A 13821-nucleotide genomic window follows, 5' to 3' on the forward strand; every position below is an offset into this window, starting at 1 on the left:
GAGAGACCCAACTCCAGGCCAGGGCCCAGACGCCCAGGTGCTGGAAGCAGGAGGGCCCCTAGGAGATAATGGGATGCCCCAAGGACAGGGAAGGCTTCTCAGCACCAGAATCAGGACTTCTGACTCTAGTCCCATGCTTCTACACACTGTGTAGAAAAAAGATTATGGAAGCCTCAAATGGGCAAGGCAGAACTGGTTGAAGCAAACGTTTCCCTCCTCTCCCAGCCAAAATACGGAGCAAGCAAACAGTCTCTGCTACTTACTGTCTGTGTGACCTTATCTGGAGTGTCTCTGCCCACTGTGGAGGAGACTGCAGTGGATTATCTTTTAAGGGCCCTGCCAACTCTGACTCTCTCGGTCTATAGCCCTGAATGCAGTAACACTTAGGAGAGGTCAGAGTATATTTCTTGTAATTCCAACACCCCCACGAAGTAGATACTAGTGCTATCCCCATTTTACAGAAGAGGCAGCTGAAAAAGCTAATAACTTACCCAAGGGCAGGAAGCCTACAGTAATGAATGCCTGGGAGGGTTACACAGGACATCCACAGGACAGGGGTGGGGAGGGGAAGGGAGGTGGACAGAGAAGGGCCCGAGGCAAGGCACAGAGGGAGATAACGGGTCAAGGGACTGAGTAGCCCCCAGCCACTCTGGCCTAAACCCAGGTAAAGGGCTTGAGATGGGGACGGGGACAGAGTCTGAGGAAGAAGTAGGGAAAGAAAGACAGAAGAGCTTTAGAGAAAGGAGGGTATGCAAAAAGTTAGATGGTCAGAGGAGCTAGGCTGAGCTGGGCATCGGGGGCAGCCCCAGAGGCTAGGCAGGGGGAGCAGGGGAAGGGCGTCTGGGCGGGTTCCCGGGAGGCAGGTGCGGGGCTGCGGGGCGCGCTGTCCCACCTTGAGCACCGTGACGGCTCCCGCGCTGTGCACCTGGAAGTGAGCGGGCGGCTCCGCGCCGGGCTCGGCCGCCTCGTCGGGGCCCGTGTAGCTGAAGCAGGCGTCCGCGATGTCCAGGTGGCCGAGGGGCTGCGCGTCCTGCGGGTTCTTGAAATAGTAGAGGTAGCAGCGGCGCGCGTCGAACACGAACCAGCGGCTGCGGTAGCCGCGCAGCGGGCCCTTGCCCGACAGCTTCTGCAGGTAGCCGCACAGCCGCGCTGGCTCCCGCCCCGGCCCTGCCCCAGGCTCCGCCGCGGCCCCCGGGGCCGCGCCCTCGCCAGTGCTACCCTCCTCCGCCCGGGCCCCGGGGCCCAGCATCGCCAGCCCGCGCTCCAACCGCCAGCGCCGCGGCCCCCAGCGCCTCGGCGCCGCCGCTGAGCCCCCTCCCTTCAACCCCGCCGCTCCGCACGGCTGGCGGGCGCGCAAAGCAGCCTGGGACTTGTAGTCCCGCCCCCGCCCGCCCCCGGGAGCGCCTGCCCGCACCCGGGGCGGTCCCGCAGGCGCCCCAGAGGCTGGTCCGGAAGAGTCACCCCTACCCTCTGTTCCTTTGTGTAACCTGGGGCTCAAAACCTCGCGCTGCCGGGCTGAAACATTGTTCTTTTATGGGATTGTGGGTACTTGGAACACGCATTTCTCAAAATTCAATAGGGGTCCCCTTAAAACTGTACATTTCACTCTATGTAAATTATACCTCACTAAAAAACTTTATTTTTAAATCTTTGCCCTGCCAGATTCACAGGCTAGTATTACAAAAATGAGAGAGCCTATTGCTTGGCGCTGAGTGGGTGCTCAGTAAATGTTTATAGAATGCGTGAATGAAAGCCAAAGCACTTCCTACCTCTCCAGACCTCAGTTCGTTCACCGATTTCAACAAATATTTACTGAACGCCTTGTATGTGCCAGGTACAGTTCCAGACACTGGAGGACACAGCAGTGAACAAGCCAATCATTTCCCTGCCCTCATGGAGATAATAGTCTAGTAAGGGAGAGAGATAATACAAACTACATAAAGAAGACAGATAAATGTATACTGTGTTGTATACACGCTGTGATGAAATTTTAAAAAGGACTACCACTTAAATAGCATGTATTACTTACCAGTGCTTTATATATTAACTCATTTGAATTCTCACAATAACTTCAAGAGGCAAGTGCCATTGTTTCGCAATTAAGCAAAGTAAGAGGATGGGGGGATGTAGGGCAGGAGTGGCAGGCTACGTTCCAGAGGGTCAGGGAGGCCCCTCTGAGGACGTGACATGGAGCAGAGACCTGGATGATGTGAGGGAATGAGCCGTGGAAAGATGTGGGGGAGAAGCAAATACAAAAGTTCACTTTACTTGAAGAAAAAAGGAAGGTCATAGCTATGTTTGTGAAAGGGCCAAATCAAAACAATATCTCATCTTCGTTTTGCATGTTTTTACACAGACACACTAACAGACGCAGGTGGAAAATCGAGCTTTCTGAAATGGACACGGATACCAAATTAGACTGCTTACTTGGAGACAGGTAGCAAGAGTGAGCTTACCCCGCCAGCCAACCAGCTACGGGCTCTATGTGAGCTGCCACATGACCACCCCTTTCCCCAGGGTCCGTCAAGAATCTGGCTGGCTGGCCACAGCAAGGACACCTCTACCTTAGTGCCCTTTGGTTCTCTTTGAATGCAGACTGATGGAATTTGTCTCCTAGCTCTGCCACTAACCAGAGGTGTGACTTTGGGCAATTTATTTTACCTCTCTGAGCCTCAGTCTCTTCATCTATAAAATGGGGACAGTATAAGTAGCTACTTCATACCATTGTTCTTGTAAGGATTACAAGATCATGTAAAAGTGCTTACATAGTAAGCACTCAGTATGTCAATTATTATTATTCTACAATTAGCATTGATGTTCTTTGAAATCAGCAGGTTCAGAGAGGGGGCTCTAGCAGCCCCAACACATGGGAGGCCAGAGAATGCACTGCAGGGATGGGATGGGCCACCCTCAGGAGTGAGGGAACCATGTTTAATTTGGGCCTTGCCATGGGCAAGAGGGGCTGTGATTAGTTGGCTTATGGGGAAGGCAGCCAGGGTGGGAGGTGACCGGGAAATCCTATGGAAAGGGGAAGAGCTGGGAGAACTGAGACTGCAGTACACAGCTACACACAGGAGGTATAGAGGAGGCCAGAGGGTGGGAGTGGGGTACAGCCCACCTCCGCCCTCAGCTCTGTCAGTGAGTTGTGCAAAAGTAGGGGTGACCAGAGACTGTCGACTGAGAGGACAGAACTAAACCCTGTGGGGTATCTGGTAGAGGCAGATACCTGCTAGGCAGGAGGAAAGCATCCTTCACGGGTGGCAGGAGTGAGCCCCCAACCCTGGGCAAGAGTTTGGCCTGGCTGGCCGGGTCTGGGCCGATGGTACTAGACAAGAGACCTTTGCCATCCCTCCCAGAGCTGGTGTCTGTGCTTCTCAGTGGGCAAGCTGGCCTCAAGCCTCACCCTCCTGCACTTGAACTTCCACTCTCTCCCTGTCATTTTAACATGCTCGCAGGCCCTGCCCTCTTCTTTATGGAGGCCACACCGCATATCATATCAAACATATTAAAATGCTCCACATCCCATAATAAACATAATTTTTGCTCTAAAAATGTTTGAAGGAATTTCTAGAATTATGCGCTGGATAGTATCTGACTACGAGGAATTCATTTTAATTTACATTTGGCTACCATATCTTGGCAGTCATCATGTCTATTGGGAATCCTGGCTGAGTGAGAAAAAACCCAACCTATAGGGCTTCCCTGGTGGCGCAGTGGTTGAGAGTCCGCCTACCGATGCAGGGGACGCGGGTTCGTGCCCCGGACCGGGAAGATCCCACATGCCGCGGAGCGGCTGGGCCCGTGAGCCATGGCCGCTGGGCCTGCGCGTCCGGAGCCTGTGCCCCGCAACGGGAGAGGCCACAACAGTGAGAGGCCCGCATACCGCAAAAAAAAAAAAAAAAAAAACCCAACCTATAAATTGTTTTCAAAGGGAGTGACATTTTTATGATAACTATGAAGTTGACATAATGTTACACTTTGTAGACATTTAATGAAATATTTATCAATTTTGATTTTCCTCTTTTTCTTGGGTTCTGCAGCCAATATCCTTTTCTTAGGCTACAAACATTTCCTAGGCCCCTTGAAAGCTGGCAGACCCGGGTGCTGAACCTACACTACTGATAAAAACTCTATATCTAAACTCTCCTGGCCCTTTGCCAGGCTCTGGCCAGGCCCAGAATGTGGCATTCTGAGGAGGCTGCTCAGCCACAAGCCCAGAGACCCCAGTGAGAAAAGGCAAAATGTGGAGGCCTCCAAGCCGGTGGCAACATCTCAGCAGAGGCCTCTGGAGGGCCCCACGTCTCTGCAGAGCCAAGCAGAAGAGGCCCAAGGCTCCAGGACAGACCCCAACACCCTCTGGATCCTCCAGACTTCTCCCAGGGCCCCCTGCCCTGCCAGTTCTCTCCTGGCCACCCTGGGATGCCGGTTATTTCATGAGCAAATCCTGCATTGCGTCACCCCCCATTCCTAAAGCTACAAGCTGAACGGGGCTGGACAGTGAACCTTCATCTTGTCTCTCTTAACACCTCTCTCCAACTTTATTTTGGACAAATTTTTATATTTTATGTAAAATGCTAAACAAATGCAGCTTCAGTTTCTACCCTTTTCTAACCAGATCACCCCTGTCCAGGCCCTCCTACATGGACCTTCTGGGCCTGCCCCTGGTGGTTCCTAATTCCTTGGCACCCTTCTTTGATGGCTTATTGACATTTTGCAGTTTCCAAAGTCTCTTAGATTAAAGGTCAATGTCCTGTGGTCAGACACCAGCTTTACACAGCCTACATGCCTTCCCCCGTGTCCAGTACGGGTGGGCTTGGTGCCAGAGGGTCTGCCCTGCCTGCCCATGTGAGCCCCTGCCCCCTCGAGCCTCTCAGGAACCAGCAACCAGAAGGAAATGGCCAACCCAGGAGGAAGTGGCTGCTGTTTACTAAAAAGAGGAAATTTGAGCAGTGAACTTGGTCCCACATGGCCAGCCTCTGGGCGAACCCCAGGGAACACAGAGCCAGTGACTCATCCTACTCCAGTTTCCCCAGAGATGGACAGGGTGAGAGGCCTCTGAGGAAGCACCCAGCCACATTGCCTTTGCATCTCTCAGACCCCAGGGGACAGAGCTGGCTAAGACACCAACCTGCCACAGGAGGAGCCCACAATCCCGTGGGGAGCCCAGAGAGGAACGTAGACCTTACCACCTGATATGCTGTGTGTCCTTCGGTGTGTCTGTGCCCTCTCTGGGCTGCAGTTTCCCATCTATTCCACGAGGGAATGGATGGCAAGGTGATCTCCAAGAGCCCTGCCCCACCTGCTCTGAAATGGATCAGTGGCATGAGGCCCAGCTGTGAGGGCCCGTGGTCATTCTCCCTACAGCTCCCCAGGCCAGCAGAGGCTCTGTTTTTTTGAGCCTCCATGCTCAAAGGTCTCTTTCTTCCAGTCATTACAACCGACCTAACCCTTCCCTTCAGAGTGCTATGTCATCCTGCAGGCCTGGCCGCCCACTCTGGTCAGTGCAAGCATTACCACTTTGCATCTTCCCCTGCCCTGCTGGAGAAGCTGCCTTAACCATCCTGCCTCACACACAGATGGCACCAATGGAGGCCTTCTGTGCCCGAGGCAGAGAGTACTGGCAGAGCTGGCTCCATTTTCGGGGCGTCGGGGGGACACAGTGCAACCTTGGTGGGGCCTTGCTCAACCCGGAGCACATCTGGAGGAAGTTGGCCTGGATGGGGAGGGTACTAGAGTTCATGGGGCAAGACTGGTGTACTGGAGCTGTGAATGGGCGGAGCACACGAGGGTGGCAGAGGGAACAGGGAAAGCCAGACCGTCTTCATAGCAGAAGCTGCACTGACCAGGGTGAACAGCTCCCACAGGGAAACCCCCACCACCACCAGGGAGAGGGCTGTCCACGTGCTTCCACACAGCCCTGCACCACGCTGCCTGACCTCTGGCTGTTGGGGGGGACGGTTTCCCAAATAAAGGAGGGGCTGTGTGACATTAGGTGGATCACCCAGCCTTCCGTTGCTTCAGTTTCCTCATCTATAGAATGGGGCATAATAATAGCATTTACCTCCTAGAGCTGTCGTGAGGCTTAAACGAGATAACAAATGCCAAGCATTTGACACAGCCCCTCATGGGTGGTAAGGCCTCAGCATGGTAGCTGATTCATTTAGTAAACATCCCCAGCCCCTCCTCTTTGCCTCCGCCTGGTGTTTAGTGATGCTGAAACTCCGAAAAGGAGTGGGCCTGGCCCCTGCTGCAGGAAGCTCTTGGTCTAGGCAGGTGGGGGAGCTTCAGACAGGGGAGCCCCCCAAGGGAACCCTCTCGGCCTAGATTTGCCGTCTCCAGCTTCCAGGAGGCCTCATTTCCCTACCAAATTGGCAGGCAAATCTACACACCTGTGGTTCTCTTTCCTGGAGGGAAGGCATCTGGGGTGCTGGGCAAGCTCCCAGCCCCGGGACCAGGTAGCCAGGGCTCAGATAGGTAGAGGCCTGGGTGCCCCTGGGAGCTGATAGGGGGTGGAAAGCTTGCAGGGGCTGCGTGTGAGGCCCGCATAGGAGTTAGGGAAAGCCACATTGCCCAGGAAGCAGGTGAGAACTGGACCCCAGGGGAGGCAATGGGGCTGTAGCTGCAGAGGCCCTGTCCTTTCTGGTCACTGTCCTGTTTCTGGGCCTGGCACTGTGCCCAGGACACTGTAAGCCCTTCTGCCTTCCCCGCTCACCTTTCCCAGGGGCCCTCTTGCGGTCCCCTTCCCAGGATCCCCGTCCCTCAGCCAAACTTGAGCTCAGATTCTTCCTTCCTGCTCACACAAGCGCTGGGACTGCAGCCTCCACTGTGAGGCCCAGCCTGGGAGGTGGGGGTATGTTCATTGAAGTCTTGAAGAGATGCTGTTCTGATGATAGAAGTTTAGACATCATCCGGTTGGGTAAAGGGGTTTCCAAAGGAGTTTAAAAGGTGCTCGTGCAAGTAAAGCAATAAGGAGACAAGACCTTGGAGGGAAGGTCCCAGAAAGCAGTCAGGATGTGATAATGGGCAGTGAGGACACCCAGAAAGAGCCGATCTTGGAGTGAAGAGGAGAATGTTTTAAGATTTGTTTTGTATTTTGAATATATTGACAAAATATTTATTAATTTTGATTCAGGGCATTTTTTAGGTACTTATAGAATTTGAGTAGCAAGGAAAGGAGCCCCAGGCAGGGGAGACGTCAAGAGCAAAGGCATGGAAGGCAGATGCAGCGTATTTACTAGGAACCGGGGTGGGACACCCAGGTTCTGGTCCCAGCCCCGCCACTGACTTACTCTTTGTCTCAAGCAGACCATTTCCAGTCCTGAGTCTCAGTTTCCCATCTTTACAATGGGGACAAATGGAGACAGTAATGCTACCTTTTCTACCTGTTATAAAGAGGAAAGGCAATCATATGTATGTATTTGAAGTGTTTGGCACATGATAGGGGCTCAACATCGTTATAGATCTACTGTGGGCCTCCATTTCCCAGCTGTGAAGTGAGGGGAGGGGAGACGGGGACAGGACTAAGGGAGGGGCAGCCGCAGCTGTCCAAGCTGTCAGGTGTGCCAGGACCCGTGGCGGCCAACTGGCCTCCAAGAAACTATAGAACAAGAGTTCCAACATATGGTCCTTGGCCCCTGATCTTCCCAACGGGCCCTAAACTGATCCCTACATACCCGTCCCTTCTTTACTTCTCATGAGCAGACAGCATGCAATTCTGTAGATTTTCATTTTTGCATGGGACTCAGAACTACTCACTGGTGAGGCCAGATAATCTATAGAGAAATAAATTTACGTCTTGTTCTTGCTGCTAAAACTGAGAGGTACACCCAACGGGGGAGCGCCTCTGATCTGAGGGGTGGGTTCCCTTTCCTCCGGGGTTGTCAGGACCCCACAGTCCCAGAGCAGGGGTATTCTGTGGAGTAGGTGGGGCTGGCAGTGTTCTTAAGACCTTGGTAGGTCCAAGGCACTCTTACTTTTGGAGTCTGCATCTCCCTATGTAGCAAATAAATAAATGAATAAATTTAATGACACATCCACATTTGAAAATTTTAAATTATATACAATATAATATTAATTAATATTATATATAGTATTAATTAACATTACATATGTATATTATATATGACATAATATTCTATATATCTTATGTATAATACTATATATAATTTTTCTTTACTTTGAACTTTTTTGAAATGATTACTTTTATGATTTTCCTTTGGAATGATTTGGCTTTGAGAATTCATTTAATTGACAATTAGTAACAATCTGTTGGCAGTTTTCCTGAACACCTGGGGATTCTTGTGAGGTAAGACAATCTGACCTCCAAACCATTTTCAGATATGGTGAAATTTTATGAACACTAAATGAAGTGGATGCAACAATATATTGGATAGACATTTGTTACGCATTTGCTGTGATTTTGCAGTTTTCTCCTTTTGGACTTTGGAGCCAATAGTGGTAGAGTTGTTTTGTTGTTGGTGTTTTTTTTCAGGTCTCAGACATTTTTTTTTTTTTTTTTTTGAGTTGTGAGTTAAGTTTTATTTGGGGCAAAATGAGGACTGTAGCCCAGGAGACAGCATTTCAGAGAGCTCTGAGAAACTGCTCCAAAGGGGTAGCGGGGGAGGTCAGTATATACATGATTTTGGTGAACGGGGGTATGTGCAGCCCATTTTTGCAGAGACTTGCTGCTGGTCACGAGGAGCAGATGTCACCATCAATGTTTTTAGTGCTTTTCTAGACACGAGGAGATGCAAGAATTGGGCTCATAAAATCTTCTTCTGAAAATATCTGGCCATCTGAAGGATGGTTGTGCCAGTTTTTCCCAGTGCCCAGAGGGCCTCTTTCCAGCCCTTGTAAAGTTCTCGGTACCTGGCCATTGTCCTGTGAATGAAACAGAGCTGCCTGTTTGGTGGGAAGACATCTGTAGGGAGCATCTCTGGGTACTGCCCTCCTACCCCAACAGCCATGATCTATAGGTGAAAAGGTGAGTTTGCTCAGTGACATCAAGGGGCTGAAAGAGTCACGGTAAAATTGGTGACCTCTCTGAGTCAGCATCAGCCCTCTCCCAGTTTTTCTTGCAAGCTGGGGGCCCCCAAATGTCTGAGCTTGGATATATTATTTATTTGTCTCTTCATTCATTCAATATTTCCTGAGCGTAAATGACTACAACCCCTAAAGAAGGCAATTTGGCAACATCTATCAAAATGACAAATGCAAATACCCTTTTGACTGAGCGATCTCTCTTCTGAGAATGTGTTCCATGGATGTACTCACTCTTATGTTTAATCAAATCTGTATAAGGTCATCCACTGCTGCATTGTTGGAAATATAAAAACACTGGAAGCAACCCAAATGATCGTCAGTAGGGGACCGGTTACAAAAATTATGGTGCAGCCATGCAGCTGTAACAAAAAGAATGACATCCCTCTATGTACTCTTATGAAAGGAACTCTAAGATATATTACTAAATCGTTTTACAAAGCAAGGTGCAGAACACTGCATAGGATTCTACCCTTATATAACAAAGGGAGGAAAATAAGAATATACGTATTTACTTGAATATGCATAAAGAAACCCAGGAAGAACATTCAAGGAATGAATAATAGCGGTTCCTTGTGGGAAAGAGATGGAACTGGGTAGATGGGGGTTCATGCCTAGAAGGAGAACATTTTTACTGGTACCTTTTTCACACTTTTTATTTTTAAAAACCATGTGGATGTATCACGAATTTGAATGATAATTTAAAATATACCAGGACTTCCCTGGTGGTCCAGTGGTTAGAACTCCACCTTCCAGTGCAGGGGGTACCGGTTCGATCCCTGGTCGGGGAGCTAAGATCCCACATGCCTCACGACCAAGAAACCAAAACATAAAACGGAAGCAATATTGTAACAAATTCAATAAAGACTAACAAAAAATGGTCCACATCAAAAAAATAAAATAAAATAAAATATACCTATTGAGCATCTAACTGTGCCAAGCACTATTCTAGGGACAGAATACAGTGGAGGATGAGGCAGACAATCTGAGAAAAAAGAAATAGGATCGTTCATTCTCCACTCACTACTATTGTGGAACAAATTCTAATGGAATAACTAACTAAGGGGCACGAAAATGCAGTGTTCATAAACTAAAATGAACATACGACTAGAATTTACTGAAAAGCCCACTTTGGCATTCTACCCAGGAGGCTGGCTGCCAGCAGCACTTGGCCATGTAGTGTGTTCCCACAGCACAGGCTCAAGAAAGAAGGAGTGGCAGCGTTAGTGCTGGGGTTCTGGCCATACTCAGTGGGTTTCCATCAAAACAGCTGGAAAGACACTGACCCTGAGCATCTTTCTGGAGAAATCTGAGCGCTCTCCTCCTGAGAAGCCTTGCCAGACTGAGCATCCTCGGGAGAGAGTAAATTAATGGATAATACATTACCATCTATTGGTCCTACAGGAGAAGCATGACCTTGATGGAGAACCTAGGACAAGGAAATTTCGATGAGACAGACAGAGACGTAGAATTCTGGGGACTTCCCAGCAGGGGGATTGATTTGGAGCTGGGGCTGATGTTTACTGCATGTGCACCATGCCTCCCCACCACTCCCTTGCATCGGATCAGCTCACTGGATCCCCAAACCCTACCAGGTGCGTACTTTTTCTCCCTTTCATTTTTACAGATGAGAAACTGGAGACACAGCCAGGTGAAGTACCTCCTCCAAACTCACAAAGCCAGCAAAGGGGGAACCAGGATTCTTAAGTCGCTTAGTCTGACTGAAGAGCCTGAAACCTCTTAGTTCCTCTCTGGACACGTCTGGGCACCCAGGGCTGGAGAAGGAGGACGGGGCTGCTCCAGGGTCCTCTCTCTGTCCCAAGACCCAGCCCTTAGTAGGTGAGCACAGGTGATGAACTGCACAGTGGGATGTGGAACACTGTCAGAGAAAACCCATCCCCAGTCTTTCACAGAGTTCTCTTGATGCCTGCAAACCTGGCTTCAACCCCTCCTCACCCCCATTTCCTCTGAGTATAAATACAGGCTCTCCTTTATTTGCCTGACCTTGGAATCTTCACATCTGTCCTGCAGCCATCCTGGGCTCCCCCTTCCAGTACACAAAGCCTTTGTCTTCTTATGCAAATGGCCAGGTTCTGCTCATAAAAGTGCCCCACCTAAAAGGGAGGTGGAGAGAGAACACCTCATGGAAAATTGTAGAAACACATTTCTTTGTATTTGAATACCTCCAAGACCTCATGTTGGCAGCAAACCGACTCTGGGTCAGACCCCGGCTTCCTTGGCCTTGTTTGGGCCATGGACCTCTTTGGTATCTGGTAAAGCTCATGAACTTTTTCTCAGAATAATATTTTTAAATGCACGAAATAAAATACATAGAATTACTGTGGAAATCAATCATATTGAAATAAGGTTATCTAAATATCTGTGATGTAGTAATACGATGTGCTTCTTTATTAGCATGTTAAATATCAAGATCCAGCTTTGGGTCTAATTATTATAATTTTGGGGTAATGAGCAAAATCAATATCTCAGGATGTCTGCAGCAGCTGTAATGTGATATGAAAATATCTGTGATCTCCTTTGGTGACAAAGTCACAGGTGTTACGAACACTAATAAGATATGTTCTCTGCACTCGCCATGGAAGGAAATGCTGAATTTCAGTTAGAGATTGGGGAAGATAAAGATGTAATCCACTCCTACGCCTCCCCCACCCCTCATTAGGAAATTCCAGTCCTTTCTAGTTTGGCCCTGGGATTTCCATTATGACCCCAGTATATCACTGGCTTACATCTGTGACAGGAAGATCATTTCACAAGTATGTGAATCCCTCTCGGTGTCCCCTGGCTGGAGTTGATTCCTCTCTGTCAAGGCTGGAAATTTTTATAAAAGTGATGTTCCCGGTAGCTGACCCTCGGGAACACTTGCTATGTGCCCGTGGGCCTGTCCTGTAGTATTTCACTCCATCGACAGGTGAGGCAAGTGGATGCCCTGCAACCCTTTTTACAGAGGTGGAAAATGAGTCTCAAAGACAGGGAATGAGCTGTCCAGGTTGAGGTTGCAGGTATGCCTCATGCCCTGACCTTTCCTCTAAATCATATGTATCACACACTTGCCATTGGTATTTTGATGTTGATTTGAGAATGACCATGATGAAATTATAATAATAATAGTAATAACAAAAATAGTTACCAATAGGGGAGGACCCACTGTATTTCAGAGTCATTACATCATCATCATCATCAGTAATAGCTAATGCTGATAGCTTACGTTCCAAACTCTGCTCTGAAGACTTAACGCGTTTTACCTTCCAAACAACAGGTCGTGTTCTTCCTCCCTGTTTCAAAGATGATGACACAGAAGACCAGAAAAATTAAGCCATTTGCTCAAGGTCCCATAGCTAGTGAGCTGGAACTGGAACCAAAGAAATATGTCTGTAGCGTCCTCAGTTTTTACAAATGAGCTGTTTTGTTGAAGTAGAACATATACATAGAAAAATGCATAGATCACGAGCACAGAGCTCATGTGAATTTTCACAAAGTGAACACACTCATCTAACACACCACCCAGATCAGGAAATAGAACATGACCAGCACCTAGCAGCTCCTCACCCTTTCCTGGTCGTCATACACTCCCCAAGGTAAACACTGTCCTAACTGCTATTGGTATTGGTCAGTTCTGCCTGTTTTGGAATTTACATATATGTTCCCTCATTCTTAACCATTATGCTGTCTCGTTTACTTGTCATAATGACCCTAGAGTCTAGAAATTAGCTTTTTAAAAATTATTCCCATTCTACAGATGGAGAAATTGAGCTATCTGCAACCACTTAGAAACTGCCTTGAGGCCTGTGTCAGTGTGATGGAAGCGGAATTCTAACCCAGATCCTCGGGGTTGACTGTTTGCAACATCCCCTGCCTCACTGTCAACCGAGCCTGGGTTTCTGCTGTGAAACTCGGGAACACATTAGAGATTCAGGGATGTTTGCGTGAACAAATATCCTGCGCCCTCACTGGTGCAGTGCTTCCTCGCAAAAGCCTCTCAAAAGCCTCATGGCAGAGGGCTCTTCCTCCAGCCACATGAGCTTCTGGGTTGCTTTTCAGGATCTCCAGCAGAGTCCCACCTCATAGTCTTTGTACTTGCTCTTCCCTCTGCTGGGAGCAGCATCTCTTCCCCCAGGTACCTGCCTGGCATTCTCTTTCACTGTTCCAGTGGCACCTCCTGAGCAAGGCTTCCCCCAACCCTGACTCCCTACCTGAACCCCTATCTAAATAACACAATCCGTGCTCTCTTCTTCCACTCCCTTTTTCTTGGAGTGCTTATTACACTTGACCCCATATTCTATGTATGTATTTGTTTATTATCTGTCTCCTTCCACTAGAACATATGTGCCATGAGGCAAAATGCCGTTTTGGTTGCTGCTTTTTTCCCAGGGCCCAGATGCACGTGGCACGCAGTAGACAATCAATCTTGAGTGGAAAGAGGAATTAATCAGCACGGAACTTCACCAAGATACAAGTGGCCGCCATGAAGGAAGGATAAGTAGAATTTAAATTCACCACTTTGCTAACAGTGGCAGTGCCTGGACTTTAGCCAGAGTCTGGTCTTTAGCTGAGACAAAGACCGGAGGTTGGGCGAAGGGGCCAAACCCAGTGGGGCAGCTCATCTGTTAGCCAGGAAGTCAGGGATCCCTCTCCTGCCCCTCTCTGACTGCTACTGTGACCCTCCCCCAATGTCCCCAGACAGCCAAGGTGCCCCGCCTTAGAGCATCAGAGAGGAGAACCGGCCGCATATTGTCAGAGGTGACAATAGGGCTCCTGTGTGCC

The 13821-nt window shown here is 49.2% G+C and overlaps 1 protein-coding gene and 1 long non-coding RNA gene across 4 annotated transcripts in view; one reads left to right on the plus strand and one right to left on the minus strand.

The window, feature by feature from the left end:
• Positions 1 to 1306, minus strand: part of TBC1D2B (TBC1 domain family member 2B) — an 88012-nt gene extending 86706 nt beyond the window's left edge. The window contains exon 1 of one of the 3 annotated variants that reach the window (XM_032624323.1): positions 893 to 1304. In XM_032624323.1, the coding sequence (XP_032480214.1) occupies positions 893 to 1249 (357 nt within the window). In that variant the 5' untranslated portion in view covers positions 1250 to 1304. Of the gene's footprint in view, positions 1 to 892 lie in introns of all 3 variants that reach the window. The other 2 variants (XM_032624326.1, XM_032624324.1) reach the window with 2 other exon arrangements.
• LOC116749680 lies at positions 597 to 13820 on the plus strand. Its single transcript, XR_004348672.1, has 4 exons — positions 597 to 664; positions 10444 to 10634; positions 12317 to 12398; positions 13429 to 13820. It is a non-coding gene; the product is annotated as an uncharacterized LOC116749680 (long non-coding RNA).
• Position 13821: the final 1 nt, after the last annotated feature.

Source organism: Phocoena sinus, chromosome 2 (assembly GCF_008692025.1).
Source record: "Phocoena sinus isolate mPhoSin1 chromosome 2, mPhoSin1.pri, whole genome shotgun sequence".
NCBI classification, from domain to species: domain Eukaryota; kingdom Metazoa; phylum Chordata; class Mammalia; order Artiodactyla; family Phocoenidae; genus Phocoena; species Phocoena sinus.